General features: G+C 37.5%; 2 protein-coding genes across 2 annotated transcripts in view; one reads left to right on the forward strand and one right to left on the reverse strand.

Moving 5' to 3' along the window:
• Nucleotides 1-635: 635 nt before the first annotated feature.
• LOC146133305 (transmembrane protein 87A-like) lies at nt 636-2,588 on the reverse strand. Its single transcript, XM_083396855.1, has one exon. It carries the CDS (start codon nt 2,572-2,574, stop codon nt 844-846), a length of 1,731 nt encoding a protein of 576 aa, XP_083252981.1. The 5' UTR covers nt 2,575-2,588; the 3' UTR covers nt 636-843.
• Nucleotides 2,589-7,984: 5,396 nt separating this feature from the next.
• Nucleotides 7,985-15,225, forward strand: part of LOC146133306 (ras-specific guanine nucleotide-releasing factor RalGPS2-like) — a 52,352-nt gene continuing 45,111 nt past the window's right edge. The window contains exon 1 of the mRNA XM_083396846.1: nt 7,985-8,132. The gene's annotated coding sequence lies outside the window, so the exon portion shown is untranslated. The remainder of the gene's footprint in view (nt 8,133-15,225) is intronic.

A 15,225-nucleotide genomic window follows, 5' to 3' on the forward strand; every position in this document is an offset into this window, starting at 1 on the left:
ATAAATGCATCCAAAATAAAATGATAAATATTTTTTATATTTGTAACTACATTTAACAATGTTTACTAGATGTGATGAAATTAAAATATGCCACAAATAGTACATTAACATGCACAAATATTGTATCTTACATCTTGTTTCAGCCACTGATGTAAACACATACATCTGTTTTATTATTATTAATGATACAAATAGTATTTATATAGTATCAGGGAATTCAAAGCAAAACATTAAAAACCTTTTGATGTTAGAATCGTACACTGACCCATCACTCTTTAATCACAAAGGAAACCTTGTTCATTAAGTTTCCAATTAAGGAAGCCTAAAACATGTGGTTTTGACTCTTATAAAATTAAACAAAGCAGAAGGGCTCTATTTTTAAATTACATTTCTGTAAAAAGGCAAGGAATTTTGCGTCAATCTGCATTTTAAAGGCTTAAACATCAAGGTTTGCAGAGTTTTTTTATGTAATAAGAAAAATCATTACAAATATATTCTGTGTATAAATTGTTTTTGGTTAGTTTGACACGATCTTTCTAAAATTTTAAAAGTGTAGGCCGTCATAGTTCTTCCTTTAGCTTGTACAGCACTTAATATTCATGTTGTATTGCTGTTGTACTGTGCAAATACAGGTACAATCGACCTGCATAGCATTTATACCGGGCTTGCTCTTATGCCTTTTGTTTTAATCAAATATGTTGTTTGTTTTCATTTGAACATTTTAAGTAGAAGCAGCAACGGTATAAATACATAAATATATTTTTTCTGTATTTCAAAATGCATCTTGCTGGCCAAAGCTAACAACAGTACTTTCTGTTGCATGTTTGTGCTGTATCAATAGGATCACTCCATCTTGCTCATTTCATACTTAGTAGTGAGCACCTCTTCATCCGAGTCCAGGAGTGCTGGCAAGGCAGCATCCGCCACAGTCTGTGGAATGTTCTCTTCAATCCACTTCAAATCCTCTTCAGTCTTGTTGACATCCTTATCTGCATCTGATCTCTTTGCCCCGCGCATCTTCATTCCCTCTTGAGCTCCACTTCCTAACATTGACTCCTCTTGTTCTTCCTGATCACTATCATTGCCATCAATCATCGGGGAGTAGGCATATCGCTGGTTGTTCACATTCGGACGCCACAGGACCATTATGACAAGTAAAATAATGGAGAATAGAATATGCCAGAAAGCCACATCCATCCAAACTTCAGACCAGTCATCTATACAATCATTTTGGTGCAATCGGACAGACCACAGGACCATTACGATTGATGCCAGAACACAGAATATTATCAAGTTTGAAAAGTGGCGGTAGAGAGAAAGCTTAACTGTGTTGCGACGCAACCTAAGGGTCTTCATTGTTTGGAGAAGACTCATGAAAATCCACCAGCAAATGATGGAATCAAGAACAGCCAGTGGAATGAAAGCAAACATTATTGATCTGTTTTTATCAGGGTCATGTAGTGCTGCATCATTGCGCACCATTGCTTCAATGACTGCAAGAACAAACCACAAGACTCCAACACCAATTACGCGATGCAGCATCGGACCAAGTCTTGGCTTCACAATGCCAAAACCAAGACTTACAATAATCACTAACATCCTTGCAACTGAACGCTTCAGAGCAGACACTATTTCAGCAAATTTTGCAGCACCAGCTACAGAGATTCCAGTAGAGTTTACATTGAGATATTCAGAGTAAAAAACAGCCTTTTCAATCATACCAAGTAAAATGACACCGCCAATCCAAAATTGAACGCGCAGTAAATCTCTGTAATTGCAAGCAGACATTACAAACCATGCCACTGCAAAGAGGGCGTACACAATGCACATTACCATAAAGAAAGGTAGTAGTGGGTATTGATCAGCAGATAGATATCCCAAAGGTGTGGCAACTTCAACTTTTACATCAACAAACTGTGTTTGCTGACCTTGTTCAATCCAAACCATAACAATGTAGGAACCCTCCATTGGAACCGTGGCCACATGGTGGACACCTTTTTGTGCAATGACTGGTCCCGGTTTTGTTGTTAATTTGTCTTTAGATGTGGTTGGCTTTACATCAGCATTGCTAGTGTCATTGGGATCAACAGCGCGCTTGTGTTGGGCAGACGGTTTGTCAGCTTCCGAAGGTTTTTCATTTCTTTTTAGAGTTGCCTTATCTGCAGTCTTATTTTTCACAGCTGGCAATATCCACTGCCAATTATCAACATACGATAGCACAGCAGGCTCATTGCAGTTGAAGGTGGCAGAATCACTAACATAAACAGCAGTTTCACCATCATAAAGGGAATTACTGGCGAATGCTTCAGACTCTAAACTATGCACGTTCATGTTGTTGTAGACTCCCAAACATCGCGTTCCTCGAACCATCCACTGCAGCTTTATCACATCATCTTTGCATTGCTTGTTTTTTGTCAAAACTATTGAAACCGTAGATTCATTAAAAAGTGTTTTAACGGTTGAGAAAAAAGGGTTTTGATTGTTGAGGGTTTCTTGAAATACTCCAGGTTCCACAAGGCACTCTACAAGTGTAGGCAATAACAGTGGCAACAATAGAACTGCCTTTAAATACATTTTTATTTAAAGTTTGCACTGTAAAATAGAGACAATTTAATAACTGAATTCTACTTCCAATAGACAGGACGTCTTTTATACGAACATCTAGCCATACGATTCGCTAAATCCGAACTACCATAAAACTCGTAAGACTCAACTAGCAAATAAATCGTTATAGCTCCTATCATTTTTTCATTAAGAATTAACTGCGACAATGTACCATCAGTTATTTTGAATGAAAGGTTATTACAGGGAAACTAGAATATTGCGTTTAATAATAAGATGCGAAGACAAATATGCAGGAACGACGTGTCAAAGCAAGTCAGATGATGATTGCTTATTCCGCAAACTTTTACACATGAAGAAATGCAGGCCGTTGTCTTCTAATTTTCTATATTTTTTTAAGTGCCTTCTAATTTTCTACCTTTAGTTAAAAGTATTTTTATTTATTTGTACATTCGAATAATTAAATTATCTTGAAACGTAAAGGGGCGTGATTAACATGCAATTTTTTATCAATAAGCAGCAACTTTGTACCGACGCAACACTAATGAAATCATTCATTGCGGCTCGCCATCTTTAATTTTGTAGTAGGCCTAGTTTACGTTGAATTTAAATTTAATTAATATTTTTTTGAGTGCAACTTAGGGAGTCGAACCCAATCACAACCGTAGTTTTAAGAACCGTTTTCGCATTTAATTGAAACTCTTTGGTTTTCGGCAAATTTTATTCGAACTGAACCTGAACCGTTTAAAAAAATAAGTATTCGATCCGGAACTTAGCCTTTATTTTTTAAGTGCAGCGGTTTTAGGTAACATGGATGTTATTTACGGTAACGACTATCATTTTTAGTTTAGTGTAGCCTAAGATATTACATTAAACCCGAGCCGGCACTTTATAAACCGGTTTTAAAAATATCTTTCATGGAACCGGAGCTGAACCGAAACTTTTAAATTGCTCCCAACCGAAACCGGAACGGAATCGGATATTACAAAACATTACAAGCCCCCAAAACCCGAACCGGATACGTTGAACAGTTTAATTTCCTGTTACAAACCCATTTTTGCAAATCTAATAAAAATGACCGGATATATAAGTGATTTGTGGTCTAACTGGGAAGATTCAATGTTGGCTAAATCATAACAGAGTTACTGTTAGTAAGTAGCCTATTTGCCATATCAACCCATTAACCTTATGGAAATATGTTTGATACAATCAATTGGTGCTGTATTACGCTGAAAGTTCCTCCAAAGATACGTCATATTTTGATTAACCCAGTATGGTGTCGCCAAAACATGAAAATAGTTTTCCGTTAGGTGTCGGTAACGAGACCACAAATGTTTCGTTGCCAGGTTGTTATCCGGAAATTCCATGTGACAACAGTGAACTTAGTGAAGTTTGTCAGGTTATTTGTAGGCGGGGAAGACCAGACGGAAATTTGTAATTTGGGAAAGTACTTTTTTGTTGTTGTGGTTGGTTGCCACGTCTAACGAAGATTTTGCTTAAATATCCGAAGGTTCTGTGTCGGATGTTATGCTGTTGTGTACTTATTGATGTGTGATAAGTGATATGGTTGTTCTTGTAGAAATTATTAAAGTTTTTTTGCTCTAGACACAAAAACGTTTTGGATCAATAGCATTATTATTTAACCTGCTTGGTAATTTTTTACGTCACTCGCAAGTTGATTATAAATCATACTGCATGATTAGCTAATAGTAAACCTAAGCCTTAATCGTTGCCAGGGTACAAGAGTGATGACTGATCTACTATAACATGCCATACTTCAAGAAGATAAATATTTGACTTACAATTGTTTTTATGTTCTGTTTTCATCCTGACTAAGCCCTACAAATGTGTATATAAATAAATAGGGGTATTTTGTTTTTTACATCAATGTAATCCAATTGGATGTTTTGTGGAGTTTTTAAGTTTCTATAGAATATTTAAAAAATCCATCTTAAAACAACAATGTAACAAGTGTACAACATTATATGAATAGTGTAAGTGTCCAGTGTTTTAATGACTTTAGTCATTGTTTCTAAATGGCTCAAGTTGACTTATGTCTTTTGTACATGTGACCGGACTTGGACTTCAAATCAAATTGGTACTCGACTTAGTTTAAAATGTGCTATTATTCAATTTTGGAAAATTGGGGTATATATTTATTTTATTTTTATATACAACATTTTCTTGTTGTTTGTTTTTCTTTTGTTGGCTGTTAAGTGAAATAATGCCAAATATGGAAAAAGGTCTTGTTTTAGTTTTGTATATATTTGATTTTAATATATGACTTGACCGGGAATTTACCTTGGGCGAGTAAAGTCTGGATTTATTTGTTATTTCTTGACTTGAATTTAAGTGCTTAATGTTGCTTGTTTACAATACTGGAGTTGTTCTAATAATGTTTGGAACATTATGATTAATGCACCCTGCCTGCAGTTAAAAAAACAACAAATGACAGAATTATTGAGATCAATCGAAGTAAAATCTAATAAACCGAAAATCAGTCCAGGATGATTTTGTTATATAAATATAATTTTGACAAATCATCATAACTTATACAATACTAAAATCAACTTAGTATTTGTTCATGTGTAGTTGTTATTTGCTTCTAATAAGAACCTCATTTGTTAGGCTTAATTATATTTAAAACAATATGATGTATGTAATAATTGTTTTTGTGGCGCTCTTTCACTATTGTACGTAAAAATTATTAAAAAAAAAATTTCTTTAAATGCCGCTTACCACAACGCATAGTGTTTGGGTTAGGGTGCGGGTTAGCGTTTGGTTGAGGGTGGGTCAAGTTATTATTAATAATAAACATAATATTACTTGACCCACCCTCACCCAAACGCTAACCCGCACCCTAACCCAAACAATATGCGTTGTGGTATGCAGTATTATTTTTTTTTTTTTGCATAACTTTTCACGTACAATAGTGAAAGAGCGCCGTTTTTGTTATCAGTATATATTGTTGTGCTGCTGCTTTGTTACTGTAGGTTAGGCATAGCATGTGTTAATGTTATGGGCTGGCTGTTGGCTTTTTACTATAATGTTTAAAAATTCTATTGTGACATTTAAATTGGCATGATCCAAAAAGAACTTGTTTTTTACAACCTTAGACATGATATTTTGTTTACTTAATTTCCAAACAATCTATGTTTTGTTCATAAAAAATGTTTATTTTTATGTTTTTGTTTCTAAATTACTAAAAAGAGTATCCTTATTTATGTACTGAATTAAATTAACCAAAACCCGAAAACTAAAATAAGGCTATTCAAAATTAAAAAATAACTGATCAGTAAAATCTTAATAATTTGGCTATTGTTCTTTAAGCCTTAAATATCGTGAACACAAGTAAAAAAATGCATGTTTAAACAGAAACCCCCAATGTGGCTGTAAAGCAAAATTATTGCCTCATAAGATATCATTAAAATTGATATATTCCAAAAAGCAATTCCTTTATTTTGTTCAAAATTTCTAGAGAGTTTTATGCAGTATATACAGCTATATGGACAAAATGGTTGGTTTAAATTTAACAATATTTATTTACATCAATCTACCAAAGCATATTGGAAAGTGGTTTACTTTTGTTACTCTGCCTTTCTTTAAAACAGTAAATATGTAATATAGCAGTGCAGCTTGGACTTCAAACATTGAAGCACAGGCTAGAAAGCCTGTGTAGATAATGTTGAAGTACCTATGCCACTTTTAATGGACCTCCTGTGTTTGAGAGCCATTGACAGTCAAGTACCAAGCTGATTGCAGCAACAGAAACAAGCCATGTGTACATTGAAAGTTTTTTGTTAGTTGAGGACTGATGATCTGTCACATTGGATACGTTTACAAACAATTTTGTTTACTTTTCACTTGGGCCATTGGACGCACTACATGTGATTTAAAAACAGTGTCGATTTTTTTTTGTATTTTTAAATTGGTTGCCACTATTTAAGAGTGCTAAGTATGAAAACAATGGCCTCCTTAGGTGCCTTGAGCCGCAATGTTCTTCCCTCTTTGACCAACGCGTATAATATCAATAGTAACGCAATCTTCTCCTTGGAGAGTCTACGTTGTACGCGTGGGGCTGTATGTCGCGCTAAACCCCAACTAAAAATCGCCCTCGCTATAGAAAACTCACATCAAGAGGAGATACGTTGTAAAGCAGTGTGGCGTCGGATCAATGAACCTATTGTTGGCCACACGCCCACTGCCTAAACGCCTCCTTGTCCATGCTATCAATTACCTTATCACATTGTGAATCGGCGGCAAAACGCCCAAGCGCGATGTCGTTTACTTTTCGCAGTCCTTTCAATGCGAAGTTGTCACGCTACACATTGATCTTCGAACGCGTTTGCGCGCTTGCAAAAATCCTTTATCCACACGCAGTGTTTTTTTAAGGTGTTTTGGGGGACCGAAACGGTCTCTTAAAACTACTTAGCGGTCACCCAAACCAAACCTTAAAAAAAAACCTGTCCACACGTATTGGAAAAAAACGCGAGTAACCAGGACCCAGTATACGCTTCGTGCGAAAAGTATGCGTAAAACTATCAGACAAATAAAACACTCATCTAAACACTTTTGCCAAACAGTTATCTAGTTGACTAGTCGACCGCCCGCACAGTATGTACGCCTCAGTGGGTGAGATCGATTGTATTCGTCAGATACTGACTAACTGCGACAAAAATTGCAGTTTGTTTTGTAGAATTTTTCCAATTAAATAAATATTGTCGACTTGAAATGAATGGTCCATACAATTTTACGGAACATTGTTAGAGCATTATTTTTTTGTTAATACATATTTTTAAGATTTTTTTAATTATTTATTGAAACCATTTCAAAAATACACCAAAAAAATAAAAATACAATCCTATTATGAAGTAGTTGATTATCTTTTCTTCCGATTTAAAAATGGGCCTTTCTGACTTGGTGACGGTTAGCGGCCAGACATTTAATAGAATTAAATATCAATTTATATGGCGCCCATATGTCTTGGTTGCGGACTGTTTCAAAGACATGTGATCGCTTTGAGAAAATACGCTTCCTTACTACACTTTGTGCGTCACAAGAATGCAGTTTAAATGCTAAACTGCGCCGTGTAATTCGATTACATACCCCATTGTGGAGAATCGTACCCTGTATCGCGCAAACGAAATGCCGTTGTTTTAGTTGTTGCCATTTATGCGATGTAATAATAACGTGAACCACCAAATAGAAAACGTACCTAAACGATCTTTCGTTTGCGATGACTTTCGCTAAGTGAGCGACTAAGTGTGTCTTCGTTTTCCGGCGGTAGATATGTCGCTTCCCGGTGAGTCACTTGTGGAGCCACACGTATGCCGTTTATCGAAATTTCAGATTCGTAACTGCTGACGATGCTTTGAACAATCGGCTAAATTATTTTGTGACGGGAAAATGTTCCATTCTTGTTTTACCAGCAGGTTTTGCTGTTAGGCACTTAAAAATAATCCTAGTTCAACAATGAAGCATGTACTGGATGAAGCGCGATAATTAAAGGGTTGTATCTACTCCTCAAACGACTACAGATAACCGAAGGAGGACATCAACGAAAATAACAGGTAATTAAGGTTAACAGTAATTATAATATACTCGAAGCTGTCTTGTCGTGCATCTATTGATGGAAACCATGATGACTAGCGTGTCCGCCAATGACTGCTGGGGCAATTGTTTAGCTTAACTGACTAATCCCCTTTTCGTCACCTTCAATCCTAAGCGATTGATTGAGATTGACTCACGCGAAACAGAGGTTTGTGCAACCACGGGCGACGTATGCCTCTTTGATTCCGAAAAAAGACTGGACCATCAAAAAAGGGTCCAAAATTGTTGAAATAACAATTGCCGGTATTTTGTGTGATATTGATTTTGGTTGTACTGCCTGTACTTGTACTTATTTTTTATTGAACTTACTTGTGTAATTGTTGTAAACAACGTTATACAAGTTGCGTATACAAATATTTACACTATTATCAGTTATCACACGTACACGTTTTGCAACTAATTGGTATTTAATAGTGCCTTTCTGCCCATATATATTATATATATTTAATTGCTTTGTTACTATAACCAACTTGTTACGTATGGCAATGGGAGTTAAGGCACGCCATTAATGCTGAAAATAGTACATTTAAACGTTAGGTCCTTAATCAACATCAGATCTGTTTTATTTTCATGCGTTCTTGAAATTTTATTCAGAAAAGGTGTAGATTATTTTCTCGTTCCTTTAACAATGCTTACCATAGGCGAAAATCCGCTATTTCACAAAAGCGCTTCTTTAAAACTATGAACAGCGCTTGAAATAAATGTAGCTGGGGTCTGGACACGCTTGACGTGGCTTGTAGGAAAAGCCAAACACCGACGTTTCTACATAATAGGGTACATACACACGAATAAATATACATCCGGGTTTCTCAATTCGGCAACGTAGTAAACTGACGCGAACATTACACAACGCACAAAAAAACCAATACCTTAAGGCTTACTATTAGTTTATGCTTTTTTTTTCAGTAATAGCAAAGGTCTTCTTTAGGTTTTGTTGAGTTGAAATAAGACGTATTGAGGGGACTATTTGTTGAGGGAGAAAGCTTGACCGACTGTTCGAAATACTGTAAGTGCAACTTATCGCTTCGCCGGCTACCCAGGGCGTCGCTCATTGTTGCATTTATGACGTCACAATCGGCTATTATACCAATACGCATCGTTTGAGCGCAGCAGCGTGAAATCCAGTTTAGGTTACTTTCTCATGGAAAGGGGCGTTTTTTCAGTCGTGCCTGGCTTTGTCTTGTAAGAATTTTTTAAGCAAAGGGTGTTGGGTTTATTATTCGACGAACGAAAGATAAGAAAAATCAAAAATATGCTGAGAAGCCATGCGTATGCCACAGTTAGCGTTATTTGACAAACCCGTATTTAGCGTTATTTGCAAAAAGGAGCAAGTGCAGTTCGAACCAGGTCTTAGTGTTAAGCTTATGCGGGATCTGAAAACACAATATAAGGATCTTCCATAGACCATAAAATGTAATTAAAGGAAGATTTTTGCTTTCGTCAGGCGCCAGGTCTTAATGTTTCAAAATTGCAGCCGTCGCTTTTATAATGTGTAAAAATTAAGGGTGCTATTTTAGCTTTGTTGGCTGTCACATTTTACACTAGTATTAGATGCGGCATCTAGATAAATTTTATTTATTTATTTTTTAGACATTTATGTTAGTAAGAAATTGGCAAAATTTTTAACGGTCTATCACAGTGTTTCTTAACCTTCTTAACTTGGGGGCGCACCTAGAGACGTATGAAAACGTGGTGACACACCTTGCGAGCCAAGTAAGCGCGAATGTTTTTTAGGTGTACCGGTATTTCTCTTAAATTGCCAGAAATTTTTTATTATATAGGTGTATAGTTGCATATCTTTAAAGTTTAAAGAGACTCAAGCCATTAAGACTAAAAACGTTATTTTGTCTATTTAAGTCATATTCCGATTAATTTTGGACTTATTTCGATATGTTCAGGTCTTGTCTAGACTATTTTAGATCTTATTCTGTCGTGGTTATTGCTGCGAATATGGCGTTATTATGTCGGTGGTCTTAATAGGCCTACTATGGTAGCCTATAGATTAGTTACCGGTATCTGATTTAGATATTGTTGATTTGTAGGTCTTATTGTGTTTTCTACTTGAAAGGCTTGTGGAATCAATGAGCTAAGCTTAATAGGAAAGTAAAAAATATATGCTTTATATAAGAGGACCTGCATTATTTTTTCCTTTTGCTCATGGCGCACCTGGCAGCTTTCCATGGCGCACAGGTTGAGAAACGCTGGTCAATCATAACGTTAATATTTGTGTGTCGCTTTAAAGCGAAATAGCCACGTAGAAGAAGGCTCGACATTAACACCTGGCTTTGTGCGATTTATTGAAACCTGGTCAAAAATCCAACCAGACTGCAAAGCTGTGATTTCGCGTTATGCACACGTTTGTAGTCCCCAGCCCAGTGTGCGTTACTGTTGTTAATGTGGTGGCCGCTCTAAGGTTTCACATCCGCTCCTGTCCACAACGCAAGCTGCTTGTATATTGTGCGACCTCCAGGCCTATGGCCACCACATCCTGCTCAGATGCAATAATGCTCATAGCGCCGGGGTCGAGCTTAGTTCTGATCGACTGCTGTTTGTTTTAGGCGCCAGGGGGCAGTACCACTAAAGCCACTGTAGGTTTTCTTATTTGGATAAATTAGAATGAAGTGAATCGAACGAGATTTGTTTTAAGGTTTCATTTAGGTGACTTTAAAAATACACGAGATACATTTTGATATGAAGGCTTTCTGTAATGCAGTTTTCGTGTTTTGATTTCCGCATAGAAATCCATCAAGCCGCATCCACTTTGGTTCGATAAAAAAACATTTTCATTTCCACCTTTGCGTTGCAACAAGCGCGGTTGCAGCAGCTATTTGTTGTGACTGGAGAAGACTGGTCTTGTGCGCAGCGTCGTGTTTAGCCCTATGTTGTAGCTACCGCACGTGAAGAGTCGTCCAAGTGCTGTGGTGTGTGGGTTTAGTAGAGGTCTGAATCTTACAGTAGATTGACAATTTAATATGTACAGCTTTGTCTGCTGCTTTTCAGACAGCTCTATGCAGCGAAATGTAGCGAATTTTGGAGAGGGCTCCGAAAAGTTAAGTCATGTTTAGTCATCTTTTGACTGCTTTTCGCTATTTTTTAAAAGTATCATAGTTAAGAAAGAAGTCAATGGATATTCCACGGAATCTGGCTTTATATGTTAATGAAATTTAACGTTGTAGTACATTTCACGCAAAAAAAGGTCCGTTAGGGTGTTTTTTTTTATTCTTGTTTAAAGTGCGTAAAAAATACCAAATATGTGTTAAACAAGTTAAATATCGTAACAGAAAAATCTGACTAAAAATTGTAGCCCACGCGTTTGATGTCGCCGGTTTTTCATGGCCACCTGCTACTCTTATAAATATTGCAAGTCGCCAAAACCTTTTGAAGGGAAAAGGCTTCTTCCCGTTGTACTCTTCGAGCTATCTTGGCAGCGCCGTAGTCTTACAATGGCCTAAGCCACGGAAACGAGCTTCTATGTCCCTTGTCAGTTGACTTCGGCTTCCTTGTGCATTTATACGAACGGCCGCAAGAGATTTGCTTCTGCCGCAAAGCGCCATATGGTATCAGCACAAAACGCAGTACAAAGGTTTCTTGGGTTGCTGGCAGACTGCACACCCGCGACCGGCTTAAGCTTAAGCCTCAATCGATTAATTTATTAAGTGCGGTATTGACTCACGCGGATGGAGTTTAATCGTGAACGAGCACCCGAAAGACAGTCTTTAAAATTCTAGTATTTTTGTTACTATTATTTACCAACAACCTAGGACCGATTATTTGTGTTTTTATTGCGAGTGAGGCATTAGTTGTTCAACATGGTAGCAATAGTACCAAATGTTTAAGACAAAAGCAAGCACTAAAAACATTTATTTTAATGTTCTAATTTTATTGTAATTTATTTTCCTATTGTAATTTACTTTCTTAGAGTTAAAGTGCCAAGAAATTCCGGTTTAAAGTCATTCTTTAAATAAACATTTTGGACACACAGGCAAAATGCATATATGTCGTGCTTCTTAGCGGCTGATAGATTGGCAATTCGCCCGACTCAGTATTGCTGCAATACTTACTGGAAACGAATGTTCGTTTAAAGCGAAAACGATTGATTATATTCAATAGTTTCAAGCAGTCCACTGTAGCTTATTTGAAACCAAGTTTGCCAGTGGCACAAGAAGTCAGCTGCGCAGTTGTTATTTGTCGCATTAGCCCCCGCCGCCTTGTTTATGCACACCCCCAAAGGACTTTGGTGCCTGTTCAAAGGGGAAGTTGACTCGCCTTGGCTGGGTGTACTTTTGTGCATTGCTGACTCATAGCGAAATCACTTGATGGATTGTTGAATCGGAAACTTGTCAGCATTTACCAGCAGTTTTAAATTGTGTGCTGGACTGGCGCCAGCGTCAGGTTGCAAGTTACGGTTTGAGCGCCGTAAGCTCGAGTGCTACACATTATGCGACGCCACAAGTTACATATTGCAAAGAAAAATATAAATTTGGAAAGCGTGCTTGGCAGTAGTTTAGGTCCTTGGCCAAAACTTGTGAGAATTGTAGTTTGGACATTTGTTTTTGAGAATAAAAGACAAGTCGCATGGTTTAGAAGAGTCGCAACGTATAACCAAGAAGTTGAAAAAACAGTTGTTTAGTTTGTGTATGTAAAACGCCTTTAATGCTATTTGTTTCGCAGTTGAGAAAGATAGAGTTTTTATTTACAAAATATATTTTTTTAGAGATTCTAAAACCATAAATGAAAAGAAATATTTTATTTATATTTAACAACAGTTTTTCAACGCGTTTCAGTTTTTAATGCGTTTTCAAAGAGGAGTGCCTAATGTTAGCTTTTAAACAGGAAATGCTATAAAATTATAACACGTCTTAAAATCAAAATTTCTAGATGTTTTAACGGGGATTTTATGCGTTGTTTCATTGCGCCAAGCAGACATTTACTACGAGGTGGTAATCAGGTAGTTACTGTCCACGGTCCAGCGATAATTACCAGGTTTGCGATCCAGTTAAAACTGTTACAAACTCAACGGGAGAGGGCAAGGTGCTAATAAAAACGCCAGTTTTCACGACCACATCAAGTCATTGGCGCCTTGTACTTCAAAACGCTCAGCTTGGTAGATATAACTGCGAAAAGTTGCTTAAAAGAAAGTTTAGTGTGACCAGGATTTTTTTAAACCCCTTTAGACCTTACTTATACATAACCCGCATAAAAAAGGCAACGTTTTTAACTGGCACACTTTTATAGCATTTTATACGGGTATATATTTATACACCCCGGCTTATAGAATAAAGGAAGCCAGCTGATATTCGAAACAGCAATGTAAACTGGCCTGTTAGCTTCACCTTCTGCCTACCGTCCCTGTACCCAGAACTAATTACAAGGGTTTTGCCAAGTAATGATTTACAGTCGGCTGACGTCCACGCGAAATAATGTAAATGAAAGTGCCAAGGGTTTTCTAGCGCTTGTCTACGTGCGGTTTCGAGGTGATTATGGCTGGACGTTAAGTCAAAAATTAACCCGGAGACAGCTGGCGGTACTGCTCCTTCAATGTTTAACAAGTTCAACTTTTATGTTATTTTCCCCGCCACTTAATTTTTGCTACCGCCGTGGCACGCCGTCGCAAATGTGTGATTATTTCGATAAATGTATGCGCCTGTGGTACAGCAGATTTGGTTTTGTATAGAAACGATACTGTAAACCTAGAAATGGAAAGCCATTCCAAAAGAAACTGCATTTAATTTTTCGGTGGACAGATAGCTGCTGAAACCATGTCCAAATTACTAAATAACATGCTACAACATGCCTTTGTTGTTATCATCAAAAAAACGCTTTATTTTTGTTGCGACTTTTAAATTCCCCCCGACTTGGAAACAACCAACTGTCTTTCTTTTTGGCTAACCCAAGAGTTGCGTAGGCAAAATTGCGCTGGTCCCCCGACTGATGTAGTACGTGGTGTCCGACAGAGTAGCAGATGTTTAATCAGCGATCCGACATTGTTTTGATACCGCGGCATTTCGAGCGACGGTCCACCCAAATAACTTCAATTCGTTAGCGAGGCTGTCAGTTGTTGTTGCTGCTGAGTGGAATGGAAAAAGTGACAGGTTTTTGCGTTTTTTACAGGCGCTGAGATTTAGGTCAGTTAACTGTCGTGGGATGTGTAACTACTTAAAATAACATTTTAATTCGTTTAGGTTTTTTGGGTTAAAGAAGTCTGTTGCGTAAACCGTCATTTTTCTGCCTGCAACGCGTGCTTCTGATCGCCTAATTTCAAATCGTTGTAGTGTGTATAAAAACGTTTATATATCAGAGTTGTCGTGTCATTGCTTCAGAAAGCTAGTGTGACGTGATGTAGAGTTTACCGGAGCGTCACGGTTCAGTTATATTTCACAAAATTGGAAATACTTGAAACAGTTATTTGAAAAACTAGTCGTAGATTTATTGTATTTCGTCAGTTGTTTTTAAATGAAGATTTGAATATATTATTGCACAATTAAAAATTTTGGTTAAAACTTTTTTGTATTAAACATTTACGTAACACTCATTGTTGTCCAACGAAACCATTTTCCCAGTTTATAAATATTGCCCAACCATACCCTATACGTCTTATTCCTTTTTATCTCGTTCCTTCATTCAAACGGCAGTCGTGTTTATACTGCGGTTATTCGTCTGATTAGCTTTCCCGCGCGTTCAAGTCGAAACGTGGGGCAATTAGATCGTCCAAAGAAATATTAGCTCCCACTTACGCCTAATCACAGCGTGCGCCCGTCTGTCCGGCCCTGGCTGATGTCCACCTTTGCGCAAACGCAACCGCTAGTTGACGAGGCGCAAGACGAGACCTGTATGCCCGGAATCTTTGCTTTGCTGGTTAATTGACCCTAATCCCGCCGCCCACCCCGTTATCTCGCGACCTGTAGAGCGACCGGCGTATACAGCCCGGCGCATTTCTGCAAACAAAACTTTGTTGTTGTCGTCCTGTGCTATGTTGCTGTCTGCCGCGCATGTATTTGGCCACGGGCGCTGGCCACGATTAACCGAGTTTTAAACTGTCGCGAGTTAACATTT

Source organism: Ascidiella aspersa, chromosome 9 (assembly GCF_963924565.1).
Source record: "Ascidiella aspersa chromosome 9, kaAscAspe10.2, whole genome shotgun sequence".
NCBI classification, from domain to species: domain Eukaryota; kingdom Metazoa; phylum Chordata; class Ascidiacea; order Phlebobranchia; family Ascidiidae; genus Ascidiella; species Ascidiella aspersa.

Excerpts from the sequence above, each read along its gene's own strand:
- LOC146133305 (XM_083396855.1), bottom strand. The coding sequence starts at position 2,574 with ATGTATTTAAAGGCAGTTCTATTGTTGCCACTGTTATTGCCTACACTT.